General features: G+C 42.3%; 4 protein-coding genes across 6 annotated transcripts in view; 1 reads left to right on the forward strand and 3 right to left on the reverse strand.

Moving 5' to 3' along the window:
- The window catches only part of LOC123727768 (mitochondrial pyruvate carrier 2-like), an 11,032-nt gene extending 6,648 nt beyond the window's left edge, over positions 1–4,384 (reverse strand). The window contains exons 1-2 of the mRNA XM_045696814.1: positions 4,285–4,384; positions 1,786–1,826 (exon numbers count right to left, since the gene is read on the reverse strand). Of these exons, the coding sequence (XP_045552770.1) occupies positions 1,786–1,826; positions 4,285–4,384 (141 nt within the window). The remainder of the gene's footprint in view (positions 1–1,785; positions 1,827–4,284) is intronic.
- A 714-nt stretch (positions 4,385–5,098) lies between these two features.
- Positions 5,099–13,441, forward strand: LOC106574838 (DDB1- and CUL4-associated factor 6). Of its 3 annotated transcripts, none has more exons than XM_014150942.2 (15): positions 5,099–5,455; positions 5,758–5,819; positions 5,922–6,014; positions 6,147–6,332; positions 6,652–6,765; positions 6,999–7,134; positions 7,635–7,840; positions 8,465–8,558; positions 8,891–9,401; positions 9,517–9,558; positions 9,777–9,939; positions 10,140–10,296; positions 12,353–12,441; positions 12,664–12,772; positions 12,925–13,441. In XM_014150942.2, exons 1-15 carry the CDS (start codon positions 5,365–5,367, stop codon positions 12,951–12,953), a joined length of 2,082 nt encoding a protein of 693 aa, XP_014006417.1. In that variant the 5' UTR covers positions 5,099–5,364; the 3' UTR covers positions 12,954–13,441. The 3 variants fall into 3 exon arrangements, with proteins under 3 accessions (XP_014006417.1, XP_014006419.1, XP_014006418.1); XM_014150944.2 differs by having other exon boundaries at positions 9,801–9,939; XM_014150943.2 differs by having other exon boundaries at positions 8,468–8,558.
- Positions 13,442–13,763: 322 nt separating this feature from the next.
- LOC106574964 (thiamine transporter 1) lies at positions 13,764–19,180 on the reverse strand. Its single transcript, XM_014151099.2, has 6 exons — positions 18,966–19,180; positions 17,857–18,420; positions 16,730–16,976; positions 16,338–16,530; positions 15,764–15,905; positions 13,764–15,641 (listed from the first exon to the last, which is right to left on the reverse strand). Exons 1-6 carry the CDS (start codon positions 19,086–19,088, stop codon positions 15,450–15,452), a joined length of 1,461 nt encoding a protein of 486 aa, XP_014006574.1. The 5' UTR covers positions 19,089–19,180; the 3' UTR covers positions 13,764–15,449.
- Positions 19,181–20,354: 1,174 nt separating this feature from the next.
- Positions 20,355–25,624, reverse strand: atg3 (Autophagy-related protein 3). Its single transcript, NM_001146493.1, is given in 12 exon segments — positions 20,355–20,876; positions 21,447–21,515; positions 21,737–21,864; positions 22,371–22,526; positions 22,635–22,669; positions 23,356–23,425; positions 23,562–23,611; positions 23,792–23,899; positions 24,308–24,378; positions 24,726–24,775; positions 24,994–25,035; positions 25,458–25,624. Coding segments are annotated over 12 exon segments (954 nt in total). The 5' UTR covers positions 25,530–25,624; the 3' UTR covers positions 20,355–20,773.
- Positions 25,625–26,586: the final 962 nt, after the last annotated feature.

Raw genomic sequence — 26,586 nt, forward strand, 5'->3', positions numbered from 1 at the left:
ACAGAGAGAGAGAGAGAGAGAGAGAAACAGAGAGAAACAGAGAGAGAGAGAGAGAGAGAGAAACAGGGAGAAACAGAGAGAGAGAGAGAGAGAGAGAGAGAGAGAGAGAGAGAGAGAGAGAGAGAGGTGTCACACAACCGTGCATATGTGTACTACATCATAGGACCATTATATAACACATCGTTTGGCAGGTCGGAGAGTGGAACATTAACTGTATGGGATATTAAGATTAGACCGAGGCAGCAGACAGGAGCTTATAAAATGTGACTTCATTGTCTAGAAGCGACCTCAATCAGTTCACGTGACAGAAAGGAATTTGTAGACACAGGTCAGGCATTACTAATTAATTATTATTAACTCCCATGTCCACTCTTACATGCAATTGCTTCCTATGAGTTCCTGTATTGTCACGCCCTGACCATAGAGAGCCTTTCTATATCTCTATTTGGTCAGGTCAGGTCAGGGTGTGATTTGGGTGGGCAATCTAGTTTTCTTATTTCTTTGTTTGGCTGGGTATGGTCCCCAATCAGAGGCAGCTGTCTATCGTTGTCTCTGATTGGGGATCATACTTAGGCAGCCCTTTTTCCCACTGTGATTGTGGGATCTTGTTTTTGAGCAGCCCAGAACGTCACGTTTTGTTTCCTTTCTGTTCTGTTTTTTTTGTTTCACTTCATTAAAGGATGTGGAATTCCATGCACACTGCGCCTTGGCTTATTTACGATAGGGAGTTTGAAGACAGCGATCGTGACATGTATGCTGCCTCTGTGCAGTCTTAATTTCCTGTGTGGCTCAGTTGACAGAGCATGCCGTTGCAACGCCAGGGATATGGGTTCGATTCCCATGAGGGACCAATACAAAACTGTATGCACTCAGTATAAGAGTGTCTGCTCAATGACCAAAATGTTAAACTCTCCAAACCCTCAAAACACTCTCAGAACCCTCTAAACACTCTCAGAACCCTCTAAACACTCTCAGAACCCTGTAAACACTCTCTGAACCCTCTAAACACTCTCAGATCCCTCTAAACACTCTCAGAACCCTCTAAACACTCTCAGAACCCTCAAAACACTCTCAGAACCCTCTAAACACTCTCAGATCCCTCTAAACACTCTCAGATCCCTCTAAACACTCTCAGAACCCTGTAAACACTCTCAGAACCCTCTAAACACTCTCAGAACCCTGTAAACACTCTCAGATCCCTCTAAACACTCTCAGAACCCTCTAAACACTCTCAGATCCCTCTAAACACTCTCAGAACCCTCTAAACACTCTCAGAGCCCTCAAAACACTCTCAGAACCCTGTAAACACTCTCTGAACCCTCTAAACACTCTCAGATCCCTCCAAACACTCTAAGATCCCTCTAAACACTCTCAGATCCCTCTAAACACTCTCAGAACCCTCTAAACACTCTCAGAACCCTCTAAACACTCTCAGAACCCTCTAAACACTCTCAGAACCCTCTAAACACTCTCAGATCCCTCTAAACACTCTCAGATCCCTCTAAACACTCTCAGAACCCTCTAAACACTCTCTGAACCCTCTAAACACTCTCAGAACCCTCTAAACACTCTCAGATCCCTCTAAACACTCTCAGATCCCTCTAAACACTCTCAGAACCCTCTAAACACTCTCTGAACCCTCTAAACACTCTCAGAACCCTCTAAACACTCTCAGATCCCTCTAAACACTCTCAGAACCCTCTAAAAACTCTCTAAACTCTCAGAACCCTCAAAACACTATAAGATCCCTGTAAACTGCTTCGCTGCAAATCTTTTAACACTTACCCACTTACACACTGGTGCCCAGAAGAAAACTGTCTTTGGACCTATAGACGAAACAAAATGTGGTTTAATTATTAAGGTTAATTATTATAAGGTTAGCAATGACAGCTGTGTTGAATACATAACGTTACAGTGATTTATGTGACATTTAGTTTTGTGCAAAAAGTTGGTTGATTCCACAGTAAAATGATATGCCAATTGAACCAGTAGGCCTCAGACTTTCTGTGAAGTGACAGAAGTTGTCAAGCATTAAACTTTGCTACCTGATTCGTTGTAGTAAACGTTTTAAGATGAGGCGACATTGAAAGTTACTGGTTAAATCCTTTCCTAGATAATTCCACCTGTTGTCATTCTCGTGCCCTCAGCTTGTCTCTGTCCTCCTTCCACTGCCTGTACTTCAATGCCTTGCCAATTGAAAACTTGCCAAGGGCGATAATTTATTGAAGAGTGCCAGCATGTAGTGGCATGCACGTCATTTAGTTACCCACCTATTGTCCATTCATATACTTTCCTTCTCTTGTCTATTTGATAGCTAGGCTGGTTGTTTTATCAACTATAAGTTGTTATTAATGTGCTGTGCTTTTACATCTCATACTGACTTCCCTCTGCTTTATCATGGTGCCAACCTATTTTGATATTAACAGCATCCCAGAACCCGGAATGGAGAACCCCTGCTTGGAACAACCTTCTGTGTACCCCCTTCAAGACATATTACCACTCTTCTATAGGGACGGACTGGGACCAGAAATCGTCCCAAGCATTTCTAACACACAGGCCCATTTTTTCCCTTGAGACCCCAGATATTAGCCAAATAATTATAATTTTGGCAAAACCCACCATTTTGACAGGCCCACCAGGCTAAAGATTGACCAGCCCATCTGGCATTTGCCAGAATTGCCCTATGACCAGTCCGTCTCTGTTATCTCCCCAGGGCTGGAAGAAGAGCCCTGTGTACTAGCTCATCAACGTTCAGATAGTTTGCATGTGACAGACAGACTGGGCAGCATCAAGACTGTTTGTCCTCATTAATTATTATAATTCATTATAATCAGCTACACACTCCTCCTGTCACATTGAAACAATTCCAACACTACTATAATAAAACTATGTTTGCTCCATTGACGATGACCCCATCACAGAGGTCACTCGTGACCAAGGGTCCATTCACCAACCCCAATACACTGCTACTGTAAGTTAACTCATTATTTTGTCCATTAGATAATGTACTTCATAACAGTGAGGTTAGTGACAGTCACAGTCCCACTATATTGAACATCACTCTTATTTACCAAATAGAAGAGTAGAATACATCCAGAGGTGATAATGATAAATTATCAGACAACAGGGAGGAGACATGAATCAATAGACAACAGGGAGGAGACATGAACCAATAGACAACAGGGAGGAGCCATGAATCAATAGACACCATGAGGAGACATGAACCAATAGACAACAGGGAGGAGACATGAACCAATAAACAACAGGGGGGAGACATGAACCAATAAACAACAGGGAGGAGACATGAACCAATAGACAACAGGGAGGAGACATGAACCAATAAACAACAGGGGGGAGACATGAACCAATAAACAACAGGGAGGAGACATGAACCAATAGACAACAGGGGGGAGACATGAACCAATAAACAACAGGGAGGAGACATGAACCAATAGACAACAGGGAGGAGACATGAACCAATAAACAACAGGGAGGAGACATGAACCAATAGACAACAGGGAGGAGACATGAACCAATAGACAACAGGGAGGAGACATGAACCAATAAACAACAGGGAGGAGACATGAACCAATAGACAACAGGGAGGAGACATGAACCAATAAACAACAGGGAGGAGACATGAACCAATAGACAACAGGGAGGAGACATGAACCAATAAACAACAGGGGGGAGACATGAACCAATAAACAACAGGGAGGAGACATGAACCAATAGACAACAGGGAGGAGACATGAACCAATAGACAACAGGGAGGAGACATGAACCAATAAACAACAGGGAGGAGACATGAACCAATAGACAACAGGGAGGAGACATGAACCAATAAACAACAGGGAGGAGACATGAACCAATAGACAACAGGGAGGAGACATGAACCAATAAACAACAGGGAGGAGACATGAACCAATAGACAACAGGGAGGAGACATGAACCAATAAACAACAGGGAGGAGACATGAACCAATAAACAACAGGGGGGAGACATGAACCAATAGACAACAGGGAGGAGCCATGAACCAATAGACAACAGGGAGGAGACATGAACCAATAAACAACAGGGAGGAGACATGAACCAATAGACAACAGGGAGGAGACATGAACCAATAAACAACAGGGAGGAGACATGAACCAATAAACAACAGGGAGGAGACATGAACCAATAGACACCATGAGGAGACATGAACCAATAGACACCATGAGGACAGTGATACAGAGACAGCCAGGTTAGTAGGACCTGATGCTGTAATATTGATCAAGTCCTTACCTGCAGGATGGTTGTAAATGGGTCTCAGTTTAGCAGGTAGTAGAAGCTCTATCTGGTAAAGAATCCTGTGGTATGAAGCTCTAACTCCTACTAAAGCCATGTCTGGTGACTGTTGAAACTTGGCACGGTAACCCTGTCGTTGGGCTACTTGAACTGATCAGACAGAATAGATTGTGTGAACCATTAGCTGACAGCAGACATGGCTATCCTCTATGATGCTTACTGGATGGAATCTTCTATTATTGGGGAGGGGGGGGGGGGTTGTACTGAACGTTAACTCCGCCCAACAACCACTGCCATTGGTAGGGAACAGTAAGCCTATCCTACTTCACTTTCCAAGAATTACACACGGGATTGGAAATGGTACAATATAAAAAATAAACTGAAGCCAGACACACTGACTCTTGGACACACTTTCAAATGACATGAACCACATTATCAACTGACACAATGGATTTAACACAGGTAGGAAGATGCGGTTTCTGTCTGATGAAACGAGAATCTATGGTTATTATTATAATATTATAATAAGGTTATTATATAAATACTGTGGCACTTAGAGATTGTCTTTCGATGAAAAGCACTTTATAAATGAAATGTATTATTATTATTATCTAGGCACTCATTTCTACCATAATAATTTGTCCTTGACCAAAATTAACACATACTTTCACAGGCTAATTCACAGGCCGATCATCACAAAGAGTTCAATAATATATTTAGGGCTCAAGAAGTAGCGGCTCAAAACAGGGAGGGACATGGAGTTTGGGGGGGGGGCTAATCTGGGCCTGCGCAGTGCTCACGTTTCCTGGCTACATACCATCAGCACGACCTTCTTCATGAGAGACCAACGTGAAACTGTTCAGTAAATTCTATAGAGTTGTTCATTCGAGAAAGTCTGCCAGCCAGACGACGATACAAAATTTAGACAATTGTAGCGACTGAACTAAAACAGAAGAGGAGTCCAGAAAGACATTCATTTGTAGCCTAAATTGTAAGACACCATGACTTAAACTTTTTTCGGTGTAGATATTCCAGTAATACTTGTGTTGTTTGTGAGGCGGACAGTGTTTCGACACCATGCCCTGTACCAACAATCTAATTTGGGATATTAGGAAACGCACCATCGGTTCCAACAAAATAAACAACTTTACAAGGAGTAACTACTTAGGTGAGACAAACGTTTTCATAAAATATGTTATGTACAAATGGTCTAAATACTACTTTATTGTCATTGTACTGTATGTGTCAGTGTGTTACTAACATGTTTTACAACAGCCTACTGCCTTGCGCTAGGAATTGATCTAAGACAGACTGTTCTTTTATTAGCAGTGTTTTATATAAATTCATACTTTACAAAGACTACTTATTGTATTTAAACATTTGTGTTGGCTAAAATAATACTTTTCTTAAAGGGACTACCATATGTGATACCTAAAACTGTTCTTATGGTATCATAATGATTTCCTGTAGGAAGAAAAGAGTTTGTTCAAAGGCTGAAACTTGAAGCCAGTCTTGATGTACACGAGGGCTCTGTAAGTACCAACATGCCTTACAGACGTCATTAACAGTGTAAGTGCACTGTGATAATTGTATGATATCCTGTGTTTTCAAACTGTTATTGTTTTTCATGACAGGTCAATACCATATGCTGGAACGACACAGGAGAATACATCTTATCTGGATCAGATGATGACAAATTGGTCATCACGAACCCATATAGCCGGAAAGTAAGATGCATTTTTTTGGGGGGCCAAAACATTGTTTATAATCAAGGTACCACAGTGTTGTGCTTCAACCTGTTGTTCAAATGGACGCAGAAGAGACAGAGAGACAATATAAAGTCCTTTTCCACTCTCCAGGTCAAGGCATCCATTACATCATGGCATCGATCCAATATCCTCAGTGCCAAGTTCATGCCCCAAACCAACGACAGAATGATCGTGTCCGCAGCAGCCGACGGCAAGATCTTCCTCACCAACGTAGAGAGGGGTTCCAACATGGACCCGGTGTTGCAGTACCACTGTCATAACGGTGCCGCCTACGAGGTGAGGGGGGCGGGGGCGTCTGAGTTATCCAGCATTTGAATCTCATCGCCATCGGAGTGTAATTCAATAGAGAGAGTTGATTAATGTATCCGATCTATCACTTCTCCATCTACATCACATTTACCTCAACATCTGTTATTGCTGTGGAAGGTAGGAATGGTATGTGGACCATAAATAAGTCCTTGGCATGTTGCTGCAGTGAAAGTCATCTATTCTAAAGCCCCCTGTCTGTCAGTAGACAGGAATTCTAATTCTGTTCCACGGACCAATCAGAGCAGGTTCTATATCTATTCTACACCCTATCTATTTCTATTGGTAGATATTGATGGTACCTAGTGACCCTCATTCTTTCCTGTCCTGTGGAGAGGATGGAACAATCCGGTGGTTTGATGTCCGAGTTTCTCCTGGCTGCTGGCAAACAAACTGTAAAAAGGTATGTTTGCGTTATGACAGTACAGCTACACTCTATTACAGGCAAATGAACAATTCCTATGTAACTATGATGTTATTACTACCATTTTATTGTGTAGTTACATATGTATAAAGGCAACTTATTTTTACTAACGACTTTTCGCCACCATTTTTACCAGTAGTTTTACCTAGCACTCAAACAACAGATGTCAGAGTTCCCTTTATGAAGGTATCTTGAACTTTTATTTTTACTAGGACATCCTGATTGACTGTCGGCGAGCAGTAACATCCATGGCCATATCTCCTGTGGAATCCTTCTATCTGGCTACTGGCTGCTCTGACAGCTCAGTCCGGATCTATGACAGGAGAATGCTGGGTACCATAGCAACAGGTATGCACAACCTCAACGGCGGCTACAGGTAGCCTAGCGTTTAGAGCGTTGGGCCAGTAACAGAAAGGTTTCTAGTTTGAATCCGGAGCCGATAAGATTAAACATTTGTTGACGTGGCCTTGAGCAGGGTACTTAACCCTAATAACTCCAGGGTCGCTGTTGATAATGGCAGTCCCTGGCTGTGACCCCTCTGAGGGTGTCTCAGGGGGACTTTCCAATTCACACGTGTATAATGTACATGTGTGAAACAGGACAAATATAATCAAGCACCGACCAGATAATAATAATAATTATTATTGACTCAAGGTTAATCAGATAACTAAAAATGAACTAATAATTCTATCAATATCAGTAGTCTTGAAGGAATCCTACTGCCACAGTACATAACATAGTTAATCACTGTTTGATTGTCTTTGGGCTCAGTGGTGAGAAAAACATTTTCTTCTGAAGGTCTGTATGGAAAATAATAGTTTCCTATATACATCTCATCCACTCTGCAGGTTTCCAGACAGGAAGCGGGGTGGCAGGGATGTGTGCGAGGTTCGTACCGAGGCACCTGGTCAACAAATTATGTCGCGTGACCTCATTGGCCTACAGTAGGGACGGCAGGGAGGTGCTAGCCAGCTATGCCTCAGACTGTCTCTACCTGTTTGACCCTAAAGATGACAAGGGACGCGAGCAGAAGGGACCGTCGCAGGATAACAAGGTGAGAACATTCCTCTCACCCACTGTGTATCACAGTACTAAAGACTGGATTCAATTATTTGAATGTAGTTTGTGTTTACACAACAACTGTCCACTCACATGGGTTTCTGGAAGCTTCTACCACATGACATGCGGTGTGTGTGTGTGTGTTGACATGAGGGGGTGATGTGTTGTCCCATCTCTGGGCTATTTTTGCCTCACCAGTAGATAACGGTCTGCTGTCTGAATCTGTTTTGGGAAAGGCATTTGAGCTGCGTTCTCACACACACAGCTGCTGAACACATAAGCCAGGGGGCTTCTGGGTAATCTGCAGGGTGAGGCAGCATATTTTGTGCAGAACTCGATACAACACCAGGTAACGTCACCGTTCCTGTACAAACACCATGGAACTAGTGTAACCTATGTGCACTAAGATAAACCTCCCTGTCCCCCTCCTTCTTGTGTATGAGACCCCTGGTATCGCCTGCCAGAGCCTCACCTGGCAGAGGGGCGGGGAATGTGAGCCCCCAGTGGAGGGAAGAGGAGGGGGTGGGGGGTCTCAGCCATAGTGAAAGGGCGGTTATTTTGGTCAGGCCCGATCCCGTGCTGTGCTGTGAGTGGTGAAATGTCACTTTGTTTCTCCTAGCAGAAGGAGACTCAGCAGAAGCGTCTGCGTCTGAGAGGAGACTGGTCAGACACTGGACCCCTGTCACGGCCAGAGAGCGAGAGGGAGAGGGACGGTAAGAGAAGCTCCTCGCCCCACTAAGTCCCCACTCATCTGAACACACAGCTGACAACACATGTGCTATCGATGACAGAAGTGCACTCTCACTTGGTCCTATTGCTCCCGACTGGTGCAGTGGTATAAGAGAAGAATTTGTCCTTAACTGACTTGCCTAGTTAAATAAAGGTTACATTAAAAAATATATATATATATATATATATATATATATATTGCATGAATTAACACACAATACAATTATACATAAGCATGATATTATTAGATTATGTAAACTTTCACATCACTGTCTATGAGTAATATGATGGATTTTGAACCCTCTTGCTCCTGTAGGAGAGTCCAGGCCTGGAGTGTCTCTGATGCAGAGGATGTCAGACATGTTGTCACGCTGGTTTGAGGATGCCAGTGAGGCCCAGAACAACAGAGGAGCCCGTCCACAGCCACGACCCAGGGTAGACCCTGCAGCAGCTCCACAAGGTAGTGGGCTTCACCAGGAGGCTATGGTGCTAGGGAATCCATCCCCGTCTCAACCAACATCAACAGCCAGCTTCTCCTCCTCCATGGAGAGCCCGAGGAGCCGTAGGAGTGGCACGGGGACAGGAAGTCTCCAACCGTCTCCTGGGGAACCAGTTCTGAGTCTGACATACAGCAACCAGGGCACCACTAGCAGCACCATCCAACTGGACTTCTCCAGCGGTGGCGCCAGCGACCAGGAGGAACCCCCGCGGATCAGGAGCCCAGAGCAGGTGTCCGACACCAGGCAGATCTCATCCCTCAGCCAGTCGGAGGTGGAGGGCATGGGAGAGGAGCCCACACCACAGCCCCCTGGGGAATGGATGCAAAGGTATGGTACTATGATTGCATTGACTGAGGCATAGCTGGCCTACACAGTTAATCATTGAACTACTAGAGTCATGTCTGGCTATTAAAGTGGATGTTTTGTTCCCTTCCTTCCATAGATTTAATTTGAGAGGATCAGAATTAGGGGAAAGAGTACTCAGGTAATTATTTGCCATGGCAACAACAACTAAGAATGAGTTGTTCTTCACTAACAATAGATGTGTCAGATCAGTAGTTTAAATAACGCTGACAGAACAGTTGGAACTAGATTGCTGATGTTGGGCGTTTCCTTGTTGCTCAGTGCATTCAATCAAACCTGCAATACAGAAGTTACACTTCTCACCTGGCTGGACTTTGATTGGATTTAATGACTCTACAGACATGTTGTATATCCTTCCGAAAGGCGCTCTGCTGCTGCGCGGATCCAGGAGATTTTTCGGCGGCGGAAAGAGAAGAAAGAGTTGGCGGATTGCGAGACTCGCCATATCGGGAAGCCCTCAGTAGAAAAGGTCTACAAGGGCCACCGTAATTCCAGGACGATGGTACAGTACAGTATAACAGTACTGAGCATTAAGACAAGCTTAAAGTAATGATTTAGTCCACCAGAGGGGGACCTTGGGCAATATGTGGTGATAACGGCTTCAACTTCTTGTCAGCTATATTTAAGGTTCAATGCTTTAGTTATTGAGAAGTAGCTATGTGGAATACTCATTCAAGCTTTTGTTGTTGTTGTTGTTTATAGACCAATCAGTGTTGTTTCTGGGGTGACCAGTTTGTGCTGAGCGGCTCAGACTGTGGTCATATCTTCATCTGGGACAGAGAGACAGGGGAACACCTAATGCTGCTGGAGGCAGACCAGCACGTTATCAACTGTCTGCAGCCACACCCCTACGAACCACGTGAGTTCACTGCTTCTGACAGTCTCACACTGAAGGTGGTTTTAGTCAACACCCAGTCTGGCTCTTACAAAGGCTTGAAGGCTGTGACTTTACAGGTACAGTGCAGTTGGAAAGTATTCAGACCCCTTCACTTTTTCCACATTTTACAGCCTTATTCTAAAATTGATTAAATTTGTTTTTTTCCTCGTCAATCTACACACAGTACCCCATTTTTGGGGGGGCAAATATAATTAAAAAAACTGAAATATCACATTTACATATGTATTGAGACCCTTTAATCAGTACTTTGTTGAGACACCTTTGGCAGTGATTACAGCCTCGAGTCTTCTTTGGTATGACGCTACAAGCTTGGCACACCTATATTTGGGGAGTTTCTCCCCTTCTTCTCTGCAGATCCTCTCAAGCTCTGTCAGGTTGGATGGGGAGTGTCGCTGCACAGCTATTTTCAGGTCTCTACAGAGATGTTTGATTGTGTTCAAGTCCAGGCTCTGGCTGGGCCACTCAAGGACATTCAGAGACTTGTCCCAAAGCCACTCCTGCATTGTCTTGGCTGTGTGCTTAGGGTCGTTGTCCTGTTGGAAGGTGAACATTCTTCCCAGTCTGAGGTCCTGAGCACTCTGGAGTTGGTTTTCATCAAGGATCTCTCTGTGCTTTGCTCCGTTCATCTTTGCCTCGATCCTTACTAGTCTCCCAGTCCCTGGCGCTGAAAAACATTTCCACGGCATGATGTAGCCACCACCATGCTTCACCGTAGGGATGGTATTGGCCAGGTGATGAGCGGTGCCTGGTTTCCTCCCGACGTGACGCTTTGCATTCAGGCCAAGGAGTTCAATCTTGGTTTCATCAGACCAGAGAATCTTGTTTCTCATGGTCTGAGAGTCCTTTAGGTGCCTTTTGGCAAACTCCAAGCTGGCTGTCATGTGCCATTTACTGAGGAGTGGCTTCCGTCTGGCCACTCTACCATAAAGGCCTGATTGGTGGAATTCTGCAGAGATGGTTGTCCTTCTGGAAGGTTCTCCCATCTCCACAGAGGAACTCTGTAGCTCTTTCAGAGTTACCATCAGGTTCTTGGTCACCTCCATGATCAAGGCCCTTCTCCCCCGATTGCTCAGTTTGGCCGGAGCGGCCAGCTCTAGGAAGAGTCTTGGTTGTTCCAAACTTCTTCATTTTAAGAATGATGGAGGACACTGTGTTCTTGGGTACCCTTCCACAGTTCTGTGCTTTGACACAATTCTGTCTCGGAGCTCTACGGACAATTCCTTCGACCTCATGGCTTTGTTTTTGCTCTGACATGCACTGTCAACTGTGGGACCTTATATAGACAGGTGTGTGCCTTTCCAAATCATGTCCAATCAATTTACCACAGGTGGACTCCAATCAAGTTGTAGAAACATCTCAAGGATGATCAATGGAAACAGGATGCAAAGCAAAGGGTCTGAATACTTATGTGAATAAGGTATTTCTGTTTTTTATTTGTAATACATTTGTAAACATTTCTAATTTAATTAATTTTAGAATAAGGCTGTAACGCAACAAAATGTGGAAAAAGTGAAGGGGTCTGAATACTTTCCGAATGCACTGTAACTGCTAAAATAAGCAATTAACATCCCATCATGCTTAGGGTCATGTATAAATATGCTGGGCAGGCCATCATTTTGGCCACCATGGCTATGCCCCCATAGGATGACAATGCCCCCATCCACGAGTGGTCACTGAATGATTAGATGAGCATGAAAACGATGTAAAGCATATGCCATGGCCGTCTCAGTCATCAGATCTCAACCCAATGGAACACTATTGGGGATTCTGGAGCGGCACTTGAGACAGCGTTTTCCACCACCATCAACAAAACGCCAAATGATGGAATTTCTCTTGAAAGAATGGTGTTGCATTCCTCCAATAGAGTTCCAGACACTTGTAGAATCTATGCCAAGGTGCTTTGAAGCTGGTCTGGCTCGTGGTGGCCCAACGCCCAATTAAAACACTTTATGTTGGAGTTTCCTTTATTTTGTCAGTTACCCGAATATTCATTTTTTTCTTTTTCTGTTCATTCCAGTGTTAGCCACATCAGGGATAGATTCCAACATCAAGATCTGGTCACCCATGGAGGAATCCCCATCATTCAACAGAGTACTCGCTGAAGAGGTGTGACATAAATACATGTATTCATGTCACGGGAGGTTGGTGGCACCTTAATTGGGGAGGACAGGCTCGTGGTAATGGCTCCTCCCCCCACCAGCCTCCACTGACTTGTGTGCTTTACAATCAAACACGTGTGTGGAGGAAAGAAAGGCTCTCATCATAGTGACATTGATGAAGCCATTGGAACCTCTGATCTCCTGATACCTGGTGCTCTGTGTCCTGTAGGTGACCTTCCGTAATGAACTGATGCTGGAGGAGACCAGGAACACTATCACTGTACCTGCCTCATTCATGCTGAGGATGCTGGCCCAACTCAACCACTCCATCACAGCAGGTGAGCGCGACACACACACACTCTTCCAACCCTGCATCCCCAGTGATAACCCGTGATACAGAATGGCTATGGATCTATCTTAAGTGGTTATAACATGTTATAACAGCAGTCACTGACTGGTAACATTGGTCATCTCTTTCTTTCCTCTACAGAGTCTGAGGACAATGAGGAAGACGAGTAGCCCTATCCATAGCTTCCATACTGGACTGTTGAATGTGTGATGTAGGAACTACATATTATCTCATTGGATTCACTTTGTGGCCATTATGGTGGTAATGTTACCATAGGGATTGGAGTATTGGACCTCACCTAGTGTAGGTTATAGAACACTAGAAGAGGTTGTGTTGATTTTATAAATATAGTTGATATTCAGATGAAGGAATGTTTTGTACCTATTTCTATATTTTGTTCCGGTGTCCAGCCTCTCCGTCTGGCTATGAGAAGTGTTCTCTAGATGGTATCTCATTATTCTCTGTACTTTGTGAACCTCAGGCCTTTTTGTGAGAAGTCACATTTCATCTTACTTTGTCTGTGGCTTTTCCTGATACTCTGCAACGACGGCTTCAGTTCTGACTGTTGCCAATGTGCTTGTTTACCAAAGAGAATGCGTTTAATTTAAGAATTGACGAATGTAAAAAAATATATTAAAAAAAATACATTTGCTTGAAATGAATCACCCTGTTCTTCCTTCTGAAAATGGCTAATTGAACGTTAATAAGAAAGCACTTTGTTACAGTATATGAATTACTAGGTAGTTACAGTACTAATGACATACATATGGTAATTGCAATGAACCTATTGAATATTAATAAAAATCCAGTATCTGGATTAGAAGCTACATTTTTATATTTATGTAACCAGAATAAAAGTGCCAGGTTGCTTCAAACTCTCAACACTTGAGTTGTTTTAAATACATATTGATATTACAATGCATGCTTGGTGACATGAGCACAAATGTTTGTATTCAGAAATAAGAAACAAATGTCCCACATTTCATACTACAAAACGATTTGTTTATTGAAAAAAACATTACACAAGAACAAAAACAGAGAGAACTGAAGAGACTACACTGCAATGTAGTAATTGTGAAGTCAAAACCAACATATTGTAAAAATATGAAATAAACATTCATTGATCTGTAAAAAGCCTACTATAACTAGGTGCTCTATTCAATCAGACCTGCTTTAGCAGACATTTGCATAGCAGTTGTTTTGGCGGCGTCGGAGGCGGAACGGCTTCAGAGCTGTCAAATCCACAAGCTGCTCCCAGCATGATACCTAAAGCGGACCTTGCCATTGGCTGCACGGAGTCCCGTTAAAGAGAAATCCCATGCAGCCTTGTTTACAAGTTAGAACACTGGAAGTGTGAGATGTAATCTACACCTCGATTAGGCTGATGGAATTCCTTATTATTTTGTTTAATCACTTTCAATTTGACAGTCATTTCTATATCGACTACACTTTCTCCTACTGAACTTCTAAAGCAAGTGGGACGGGGTGTGGCTTCATGACAATGATCAAGAGCAGCTGCTCACCGATTTGACAGCTCCAACACAGTTTCACCACCAAAACGTCAGCTAACGCCGGTTAACACTTGATCTGATTGAATCCGGTCTTAGTATCAAGACATAAATATGTTACCAACATGATTGAAGATGACAAGATTCTCATTATGACTAAAGAAAAAAATTGAATGGGGCTAATCTTTTGACTATTTTAGGGTATGCTGTTGTAATATATGGAGGAAGCATGTTGTGTAACCGGTAAGTTATAACATGTGCTGTAGGTGCTTTTGGCCTTTCAGTGACCACCAGACAACACTGAATCAGCTCTCAGTAGATAATCATCAGCTTCAGTCATCTGCTACAGCGCTCAGCCTTTCAACTACTGGGATTTGTATTGATAGTAAAAAAAAGCTCATTTGTATTAATACAGTATGGTTGAACCACTTCAGTAGTAGACCTACATTCAAGGCCAGTGATTATAATACAATAATATACTGTAAATATGGCCTCCAATTCCATGTCAATCACATACATATGCTTTTCATTTTTGACCCATGAATGTATGGTTAATATGTAGTCGCTAGATATTAGATTGTCAAGTGTCTTAAGATAACTATGTCTATCTATTGCTGATCAATCAAATCTTTGCGACATTTGATTCGATGCTTCAGTGAGTACATTTTATAAAAAGCTATTCTTGTAACAATTGAACTCTAACAATTCATTTTTCTAGCAGTTCAGAATGTAACATTTATTGCTTATCCATTGACTTACTTTGGTAGTTAAGGCAACGATTTAAAGTGACGAAGGAAAAGATAGTAGGCCAACTACCATTATGCAACACACCACAAATAAAGCTTTTGTGTGACAAAAAAAAATGGAAATCACAAACAAAGCCTAAATATAGGCGAACTACACATTTTCATTAAACCCATAAGGCTATCATATAAACTTTAAAATGTTACACTCTGCAAGTGTTTTTAGGCCTGCACCCAATCCATGAATGATGTGCTTGAGCAAGCGAAGGCGTACAACACACTTGCATAGTGTGATGACCACAGTTGGGGTCAATTCCATTTCAAATCATCCTGAATTGACTGAGTTTAAATGGAATTGGGTCCAACACTGGTCCTGACGTGTTCCTCTTTGTAGTACTGCACCATAAACAGGTAATCATGTCCCTGTGATCTGCTGCAGCTCATTGAGGGGAGGAGAGTCTCTGCTAAGGCAGTCTGACTCAGTCTCTCCACTATCAGTCTGAGGCTGGGCCGCTGGCTGGGATCTTCTCCTCAACACCAGCTTGTACAGCCCGGCCACGAGGAAGACCACTGCGATCACGGCGAAGTAGCTGGCGTATATGAGAAACTGAGACAGAGAAAATATTTATCAAGCTACATCAGTGTTGTAACAGTAATATGACTCTTTTTAAAAACAAAACATATTTTACATCCAAACATCATGGATAGTATTGTCTTTAGATAAGTTACCTGTGGGAAAATGTCCAGGCCCAGCCCGACAGAGTCCACTACCACAACAGTAAGCAGAGTCTGAAGCAGCAGGGCAATGAAAGTGTTCACTCCAAACACCAAGGCATATCGCTGCATACTCAGGTTGGCAGCAATCTGATACCTGGTGGAGCACAAAAGACTGTCTTTAGAAATACAATTTAAAACATAAAAGTGGAGTTTGAATACACAGTAGAAAGATGAAATTGAATACACAGTAAAGATATCATAGGTAGACAGCTTACTGTAGGCTTCTACCGTAGCTATGATACAATTGAGTCCAAACATTAATAACAAACTTTAAATCCCTGGACATCATATGGTTTTCAGGGGATGTCTGTCTGTCCTAATCACGTAGCGATGGTTATATCATGTACTGTAGGTCAGGATGTCTGTCTGTCCTAATCACGTAGCGATGGTTATATCATGTACTGTAGGTCAGGATGTCTGTCTGTCCTAATCACGTAGCGATGGTTATATCATGTACTGTAGGTCAGGATGTCTGTCTGTCCTAATCACGTAGCGATGGTTATATCATGTACTGTAGGTCACTCACGTAGCGATGGTTATCAGCAGCATGTAGGTGGCTCTGAAGACCACATAGGAAGTGTAGCACACCCAGATGTTCCTGATGGTGTCCATGAGGTACACAGCCACAGCCATGACCACTGAGAAGATGCAGAGAGCCAGCTCTCCCCAGACTGCCCAGGAGACCTTGATGGAGCCAACACCGAAGGCTGCTAACGCACCTAAGCACAGACACCAGGGGCGTGATCAGTCAGCAGACAAACAGAACATGCATTGAAATTAAAATGTGCATTCTTATTTGATTAGATTCTGCTTCCAGGCTGACTTGGAAGTATGGTAACGCAAGACTATTCTTTAATCAGTTCAAGTAGTATCTTCTCAGGTTGTAATTCATCTGAAACGGTACTTCATCAAGTTTACCTAACAAGGTGGAGACTGTCTCCACGTATCCATTGTAGATCACAAACTCCTGGGAGGGCAGGACTTTCTCCCACAGGGCCTGAACATAGTTGACCAACTGGAAGTAGCCACAAGTAGAGAGGGCCCACCACACCGACCAAGCCAGGAGGGCAGGGCATGAGTAGCACTGCAGGAAGTCTTCCCATAGGATCCCTAACACGTCCACTAAGCCACTGCTAGCGCCACCACCGTCACTGACAGTCACGACCTGAGTGAAGAAAATTGTACAGAGTTGAGTAAGAACTTGCGTAAGAATCAACGGACTCAAATGCTCTGAAAAGAACCGCTTCCTGAAAGTGAGTGATGAAGCAAGGTTTTAGTTCAATGTATTTTTTGTAAATGCTCTAGTATTGCAACATTCAATGGTGTCAATCAGGATTGTGTCAATCTAGTGTCTTTCAATTTGGGACAGCAGAGTTGCATGACATCAATTAATAAACAACAATTAATGGTTTTATAATCAGAGCTGCAACATGGTTCAACAACAACAGTTAAATGGTTTTATAATCAGAGCTGAAACATGGTTCAACAACAACAGTTAAATGGTTTTATAATCAGAGCTGAAACATGGTTCAACAACAACAGTTAAATGGTTTTATAATCAGAGCTGAAACATGGTTCAACAACAACAGTTAAATGGTTTTATAATCAGAGCTGAAACATGGTTCAACAACAACAGTTAAATGGTTTTATAATCAGAGCTGAAACATGGTTCAACAACAACAGTTAAATGGTTTTATAATCAGAGCTGAAACATGGTTCAACAACAACAGTTAAATGGTTTTAACTCAGAGCTGAAACATGGTTCAACAACAACAGTTAAATGGTTTTAAATCAGAGCTGAAACATGGTTCAACAACAACAGTTAAATGGTTTTAACTCAGAGCTGAAACATGGTTCAACAACAACAGTTAAATGGTTTTAACTCAGAGCTGAAACATGGTTCAACAACAACAGTTAAATGGTTTTAACTCAGAGCTGAAACATGGTTCAACAACAACACTACTCAGTCCTTCAAAGAGGCCATGGTGACCTGTCTTACCAATAACAATGAAAAGATCACGCTTTAAAAAAAAAAAGAGGCTCACCATGGTGACCTCATCAATCTTCAGAGGTACTTTGCTCTCAGGGTCCTCCGCTTCATCCATGGGAACCCTGCTGTTCTGATGCACCGGCTTCTCCCCCTCTGTTCCCTGGCTCTTATGGAAGAACAAGCTCTTACCGGGCATGGGCAAAAACCAGGGCGCCACAAAGGCCAAGATCACCGACACCAATGTGATAATACTGAGGTAGAGCAGTGGGACCTGAGCCACAGACACTAGCAGCTGCCCAGCCAGCGAACCAGCGGCGGAGCCCAGTAACGTAACACTACGACAGTAACCAGTGACTCTCTGGTACTGGGCCGGCTCCACCACACTGTAGATGTAAGAGTAGTAGGCTATGTCTGTGGCAGTGGCGAGGCCAAAGAACAACTCCAGAAACTGCATGGCCAGCACGCCCTGGGCCTTCACTAGCATAAAGTAGGTCACTACCAAGCTCACCGCCTGCAGGATCAGCACAGGCTTGTAACACAGGTAGTCCGTTGCCAGGAAAACTGGGAAGAGTAGCACAAGGTAGGAATAGGTCCATATTGGGTAGATTTCATTTACAAGCTGTGGACAGAGGATGTGTATACAAAGTCAGCCATGTTATTGTAATTCACTCCTAAAGGACAAAATAGATAAACGCTTCCAATGGACAAAAATGTGATGTAACGCTAATATTCAAGGTTGCTGCCTGTTTAGCTATTACAAAGCAATAAGTAACCTCCATATTAGTTAACTAGGCTACCTTTCTTCATTGGTGGCACAAGGGAAAAGCAATTATTTTCGGATTTGAGACTTTTTTCAAAGGATTTGAGACCACATGAGCTAGTGGTCCTATTAAGAAAATATTTCAAGGATTGCAGTCAAACTGGATTAGCACGAGGATACAGAAACAATGTTAACAAGTTAATGTTACAGAAGAGCCAACGGTTCTCTTGGTTGTAACGTTATATTGGTGATATAAAGAAATGTAAAAAAATAAATAACATATGATTGCATTAACGTTACAGATATTCACATGTAAACAATACGTTATTTTGTAGATTTAGCTAGCTAAATGTAGTTGCTTTTTGCACAATGAACAAGAAGCTAATGCTCGTCCTTCTACTTACCTCTGTTTCAGTAAGGTTTTTATCAGGTCCCATCAAAAACGCAGTTAAGAAAGGCTCAGAAGGTCGGAGATTAGAGAAGAATCCATAAACACAAAGTAAGATCGTGGGATATAGTTGAGACATGTCAACCAAAAAAAAAACACCATAACGTGACCTCCACGCACCACAGTGGCTAGTAGATTTGATCTGACAGCAATATGGAAAACTAAGTGAAAATATTGTGCGTCGCAGTAAAATGACGACAGAACCTTCGGCCAATTAAATGAGAGCAAAGAGGGGGTTTGTCTAAGGCAACAAAATAAGTGTCTATTTTAAATGAGGCACACACGCTGGTATACTTACCAAAGTTATTACATTTTCTAAATCAGATTCTGCCCATTAAAATGGATGTATATATTGATGTGTATATTGACGTTGATGTGTATGCAGGGCTCGTCTGTAAAAGAGACCTTGGTTTCAGAATGACTCACTGTCAAAAAAGGTTAAATAAAATACGAATTACTATTTGAACAGTCAGTCTAGCTACAAACTCATTACATAACCTTATCTATTCTTAGACCATGCATACATTTTAATCTAGCTATCAATTTGCTGAGAAAAGTATATAATTTCAGATGCCATATGTGCTTTATAATGCATGATCTCAAGGGCATTCACCCAGTGGTAGTTTTATAACGGCATAATGTATACAATCCATCATATCAATAATATTGGGGATTTTTCTTGATATAAATGTACATTACTTTAAAATGTTTAGTGTGTTAACACTGAGCTGTTACACAAGGAGTCTGTAGGATCAACAGATAAGAGAAAGGGCCACAACACCTGTCCAGTTACTCAGACATTTTACAGTCAATATTTCAGCGTTAATGAGTGAGTTATACATACTGTTAAGAGAAGAGTACAATAGTTAACAATGAATATACTGTGCAGATCCTTAGCCAAATGTGCAGAAATAAAGTCTTGGTTGGTTTCTGACGTCTTTATATATTTGAGAAGACAGTCAAACTCCTGATGATATACCGTGTCTTTGAATAATCTGGTGATACAGGTAACCTTGCGTGTCATCACACAAAGAGGTAACGCTCACATATTCATACAACACAATCATCATGACATCATCTCTACAGGACAAGACAGTGGAACTAGGAGCAGGGTTGAAAAAAACTTTTAAAAAACAAAGAGAAGAGCTGGGCAAAGAAAACTCCAAAAAAAGGACACCAACCCCACTTACAGGAACCAACGATGGTCCTGGGCCCAATAGATCATGTACACGTCACCATTAAGACAAACTGGCATTGGTCTGAACCAGTAGAGGTCCAAACATTAGTCCAGCACAGTGCATCACACTGAAAAAGCTATAATGCAAAGTGGACAAAACATTTGTCAGATTTCTTTCAACGACATTTAATTGATAAGCATTTGAGAGGACATTAGTGGCACCATTACTATAGTAAAAAAAAAAAAGATTTGTGTGGTTATAAAAACAAAATGGAGAAAACTTGAAAGCCTATCTGTCAGTGAATTCATGTAAAATAACTATATTTATCTTTGAATGGTTGTTAATGGCAGAGCTGGGCATTTGCCAAGTACAGAGTGAGAATCTTCCAGACAAAAACACTGCGAGATCGGTCACCACATAAAGCCATTACAGCATTACCAACATCTGTACACACCCATCAACCCCTCAGCGATTCAACCTATTCCCACGCAAAGAGTCATTCCCAGAGACAACATTCCGTACCCCACTAACGCTGCCAGCCAGAAGACAGATTCCTCCTACACTCAAAGATGTTTGCAAGAGTAGCCTACACCTCTGTAGGATGGAGCTTCATGATGAAGTGCTTTGTGTAGTCGTATTCTATCGTGGGGATGACGGCCTGGACAAACTTCAAGAAAATCAACAGATACCTGAAACATGAAGTTAAGGAATAATGTGTAGGCAAGAATGGAAGAGAAACAGTATTAGCAAGATCACTTGTATTTACAACTCACCTTAGCGTGGGTTACATTGAACTATACCATGGCATTGTTGAATACTCGTTTCACTATAAAGCACAGTATATCAGCACGTTAGAATTCAACTATAGAAATTGAATTCTACAGTGTTTGAGCTGCGTTTGAAAGCAAGTCGAATTGAAAACATTGAATTAGATTTTTCATAACAGCAAGCTACGACTGACGGTTTCTTTGTTTGGTTACCAAGGCAACTACTGTAGTTATCTAGTAAACTTGCTAGCTATCTCAGTGGATGTTGAAAACATTTCAAGCAGCACATTTGTTAAATTATAGCCATGGTATGAAAGGAATAATCAACTCGTTCCCTGGAAATGAATGCAACTCTGGAAAGTAAGTCGTTCATTATTTTCCATAGAACACATAGGCCCATTATCCCTTACATAATGACACATACATGTAAATCACCAAGCTGCATTAAAAACACTTGACTTCAGCTCAGCTGACAATTCACTTAAAGGATGCATATGAACTCCAAGTTCTCCTCCCCCCTCCGCCACCGTCTCGATTATCCTTTTCATCACTTCAGCATGTCTGGAAAACAGGAAGTGGCAACATTAGTTTACAGGACCATAAGTGCTGCCTCGATGAGTAGTACAGTCGGATCAGGGCCCATACTCAAAGTTTTTCAGAATAGGAGTTCTGATGTGGGATCAGTTTTAGATTATAATGAATAAAAATGGGGACCTTATCCCAGATCAGCACTCCTCCGATTTTGAGTTACTGAAAGCATGTTCATGATCGCTTGCTTTTACCTGCAGGGATGCACAGAGCACATGGCCGGGGGTGGTAGGTGGGGGTGATTTTCGATGGTGACCGTTTTCTTCACATGATCCTGGCTGATGTCCTCGTACATCTGATCCACTGTCAGGGGCTGTCTGCCCTGTAGGAGTGAGAGGAAATGGTAAACACAACGTAGAACCCAGGAACTCGGTTTCCCAGGTAAGTCAAAGACATCATTCTTCCTCAGCTGTAAGAACGCATCTTGGGATTTAAATCCTCAGTAATATTCACAATGCAATCCAAAAGGACACACAGCAGTATCTAAATGACAACATGTTTTGTTACTGTGCACATAGGATGCACTATTTGGTCAACCCTAGAAACCCAGTTACAGTAAGCTGACTCCATACTGCGAGAGCTAGTTTACAAATCAAATACATTTTGTCACATGCGCAGAATACAACAGGTGTAGACCATACAGTGAATGCTTACTTACCATCCCTTAACCAACAATGCAGTTAAGAAAAATGTGTTAAAGTATTTACTAAAATAAACTGATGTAAAAAATAAATAAAATAACAAATAATTAAGGAGCAACAAAATAACAGTTGCAAGGCTATATACAGGGGGTACCGGTACAGAGTCAATGTACAGTAAGTGTGTTACCTCATCGTATCCAAATAGCCAGAGTCGAGGAGTCTGATAGTATTTGTCATATGTGATGTAGAGGTCATAGGTTCGAGTCTGCAGGATGTCATCGCTCACAGCCTCTCCCGTTTTGGATTTAGACAAGTCCACCATTTTACTGGTGTCCAGGGTGGCCTGGAAACATATGGGGGGGAGGGACTGAAGTGAAAAATGGGGAATAGAGACACTTCCTGGAAACTAAAGCAATGTACAATAAAAGTTACAATACTGTGAACTTCTGACCTCATCTGTTTCCAGTAGTCCACTCTCCTCATACTCTGAAAGAACAGAACAAGACAAACAACCATTACATTACTTATTTAACTATGAAAGTCAGTTAAGAACAAATTCTTATTTACAATGAGGGCCTACCAAAAGGCCTCCTGTGGGGGCTGAGGTTAAAAATAAAATAAAAACAGGCCAAAACGCACATCACAACTAGAGAAGTATAACCACAGAACAATGAGACAGATATTTCACCGGACGTATAAATGTGAAGCAACTGCTTGGAGTTTCCACTCACTACCAAACATGGTAGTGAGAGGAAGCCCAGCGGCCGGGAGTGGGAGAAGACGAAACAGGATGGATTTTGGCCAACATTCTGCACATTTTCTCATCGATTAAACATTTGATCTTAATTCAATTTTCTGTTCCCAAAACTAAAATATGCTACAAACATAATCAAGTACGTTTTGTAGACTTTACCCATTGCCAAAGTTTTAAAAAAATGTGTTGTTTAGGAGTGCAAAGCCGAGTTGGGTTATTGCACAAACGCACTTCAGAGTAGGTGTTCCCTAATGGAAATATGCACGTGTGCTAGAACGCACCAATAGGATCTCGCTAGCTTGTGCTTGGCTCTGCCCATTATGACTCATTTGTTCCCGTTTGAAACGAAAGGCTGTGGTCTATCTTGGTTAGTTGTAAAAATCTTTGGTATATTCCTTGAGGAGTAGAGAGTAGACACCTTCCATATCTGCTGCCTCGTCTTCATCATCATCTCCATTCCCACTAGCACCAGAGTTCACATTCATGTCCTTTCAAAACAAAGGAATACAACTATTTTAAGACGTCTTCAATGGTATTAATCTAAGGTTGTTAGTTTGAAACATTCATTATCAATGCATATTACTAGGATTCAATAACAAAACATAAATGTTCCATCAAATTTACCTTGTTGTCCAATGAGATTTCTCGTACAGCTTCTGTAACTCCCCCTATACCTAAAATATAAATATGAAATATAACATTCCTGGACAAACAAACCCAAAAGCTAACTTTATTTATAATGTATTCCTGAAACTGCACTCTGCAACACATCAATAATGAAGGTATATTGCACTACAACATAAAAGACCCAAGAAAATGAACCATTGTCACAGGAAATGTCTAAAGTGTCCAACCTGAGTTGTGGTAGGTGTCGACCCATCCTCCATCGCCGTCATCCTCCTCTATGATAGCTTCCAGTTCATCACAATACTCCATCTGTTTACAGCGCTTGTAGCAGGGAACTGTAGGCACACACACACAAAATATACTTTACTACAGCAACAATAAGGACAAGTAACAGTATTGTAGAGAAAGCGCCACTTTAATAAATGGATCACTAGTCACTTTAATAATGTTTACATATCTTGCATTACTCATCTCATATGTATGTACTGTATTTTATACCGTTTATTGCATCTTGCCTATGCTGCTCTGTCATTGCTCATACATATATTGATATGATTATATTCTTATTCCTTTACTTAGATTTGTGTGTATGAGGTAGTTGTTGTGGAATTGTTAGATTACGTGTTAGATATTACTGCACTGTTAGAACTAGAAGCACAAGCATTTCACTACACTCGCAATAACATTTGCTAACCATGTGTATGTGACCAATAACATTTGATTTGAGTTCACACAGTTCTTACCATTGCGGGTCAATAGGAACTGCTTATCCTTGGGTAAATACGGCTTCACCTTCTCCTCTTCCCCAGACACCCTGGAGGGAATAAACATGATGTGACATCTGGGACTACGGTGCTGTCAAAACAACATACTGTAGTTGATGCTATATTCGGAGACAGCATAACATCCATCCAGAGTAATTACATGCTCATATCAGACTAATTAGATTTGAGAAATTAAGTGCAATTTAGCTGACTACAATATCATGGAGGTGGGATAAAGTCCATTTCAATTCCTGTTAGTTGAACTGGACATCGGAACATCGGCATTTCTTCATAAGAGTGTAATTCAATTTCAGAATTGACTTGGATGGAGCCAACCCATGTCCTGGGGGTAGCGTGTACAATATTGAGTATCAATCTTACTCCAACGGACACTCACCATTGCCATGTGGGGCAGTGATGAACAAGGTGATCTCCAGCAGCTACAAACTAATGGAAAGAAAATAGAGATTTAATAGGAATAGTACTAGTTCAGTCAGATGACAATTACTCTGAGTCAGGGAAAGGGACTTGTTGGAATTGACAAACTTCTCCAAATCTCTTTCAGTTGCACTTACTTGCCCAAATGATGAAAGCCTACATACGTGTGACTTGTTGGGCTTTCTAAGTGACTCAGTTACAAATGATACGAAAGACAACTTCCTCACCTCTTCTGGAGTGATAACTCCAGTCTCCTTGAATTTGGATTCCTATCAGACAAAATAATGAAGTCATATAATTGTTGTTGGCAGTTTGGTATATTTAACGTGTGTGACTGCCTGCAAACAGTTTCATTACAGAGGAGGTTAGACATTCCATTCTTAATTGCTTGAAGGTCTTAAACATTGACTGTCACATTTCTGAAATGTGCTTAAATGGAATCATGCGAAGCTAACGTTAGCTACATTGACATAATGACAAGACAGTCATCAACGCCATGAAACCTCTAAATATTTCATAAACTGAGATTATACACTGCAATAGGACTGTAAACAACGAATTGTAGCTACATAATACATGTTGTTGAGAGCACTTGAGGGAAGACTTCCCGATAACGCATGCTAGCATCTTACACACCACTGCTGAGTGATAGCAATCTACAGTAGCTAGCGATACAGCTAATTTAGCTTACCTTCAGCACTGGAGTAAAAAACTCGGCTACACCAAGGGCCGTGCCTTTAACGGAATTAATGGCGTTCTGCATGTTAGCTATCAGATCGATCCACGACAGATGTGTGCGTCTTCAAACGCCGAAGGACCGTCGGTTTTCTGTTGTTTTTTTTGTCAGCAACAGATCACATGACTTGTCATTTGAGGATCCTCTTCCGCTGTTAAAGTCTCGAGAGATTTGTCTGGACGGCTCAAGGGTTGCCCGATCATGACTGGCCCAGGCCCCAAGGGAAAGTTAAATAGACTTGAGTTCTTCAATCTGGAATAAGACCTTTATTCAGCGTACATACAGGTAAATTACAAAATAAAGGAAACACCAACATGGTGACCACAAGCCGCCAGAGCGGTACAAACCTACATGTACGCTACAGTCACAAGACGCAGGCCTCGTTATTGTTCCTAGAATTTCTAAGCAAACAGCTGGAGGCAGGGCCTTCTCCTATAGAGCTCCATTTTTATGGGATGGTCTGCCGATCCGGTCTCAACCATTAAGTCTTTACTGAAGACTCATCTCTTCAGTGGGTCCTATGATTGAGTGTAGTCTGGCCCAGGGGTGCGAAGGTGAACGGCAAGGCACTGGAGTGACGAAACCCCCTTGCTGTCTCTGCCTGGCTGGCTCCCCTCTCTCCACTGGATTCTCTGTCTCTGACCCTATTACTGGGGCTGAGTCACTGGCTTTGCTAGTCCCTAAGAGGGGTGCATCACAACGTGCCAGGCATTTTTTGGTATACTCGACTTGAGTGGGTAGAGTGGCTGATGTCATCTTCCTGTCTGGTTTTGCGCCCCTTTGGGCTCGGGTGGTGGGGGAGATCTTCGTGGGCTATATTTGGTGGTCTGTTGATATCTCTCTGGTGGTGTGGGGGCTCTGTTTTGGCAAAGTGGGTGGGGTTGAAGAACGATCTGGCCTTAATTTCCCATGTACTCTTATAATCTCCACCGGGCACAGCCAGAAGGGGACTGGCCACCCCTCAGATCCTGGCTCTGCATTAGGTTTCTTCCTAGGTTCCTGCCTTTCTAGGGAGTTTTCCCTAGCCACCGGGCTTCCACATCTGCATTGCCTGCTCTTTTGGGTTTTAGGCTGGGTTTCTGTA

This window comes from Salmo salar, chromosome ssa16 (genome assembly GCF_905237065.1).
Source record: "Salmo salar chromosome ssa16, Ssal_v3.1, whole genome shotgun sequence".
Lineage (NCBI taxonomy): Eukaryota > Metazoa > Chordata > Actinopteri > Salmoniformes > Salmonidae > Salmo > Salmo salar.

Excerpts from the sequence above, each read along its gene's own strand:
- LOC106574964 (XM_014151099.2), bottom strand. The coding sequence starts at position 19,088 with ATGTCTCAACTATATCCCACGATCTTACTTTGTGTTTATGGATTCTTC. Across the intron at positions 16,531-16,729 it reads GACAGTCTCCACCTTGTTAG|GTGCGTTAGCAGCCTTCGGT; the intron begins GTAAACTTGATG and ends GTCTGTGCTTAG. Across the intron at positions 15,906-16,337 it reads CTGCTGATAACCATCGCTAC|GTATCAGATTGCTGCCAACC; the intron begins GTGAGTGACCTA and ends GTGCTCCACCAG.
- LOC106574838 (XM_014150942.2), top strand. The coding sequence starts at position 5,365 with ATGCCCTGTACCAACAATCTAATTTGGGATATTAGGAAACGCACCATC. Across the intron at positions 8,559-8,890 it reads GAGCGAGAGGGAGAGGGACG|GAGAGTCCAGGCCTGGAGTG; the intron begins GTAAGAGAAGCT and ends TTGCTCCTGTAG. Across the intron at positions 12,442-12,663 it reads ACAGAGTACTCGCTGAAGAG|GTGACCTTCCGTAATGAACT; the intron begins GTGTGACATAAA and ends TGTGTCCTGTAG.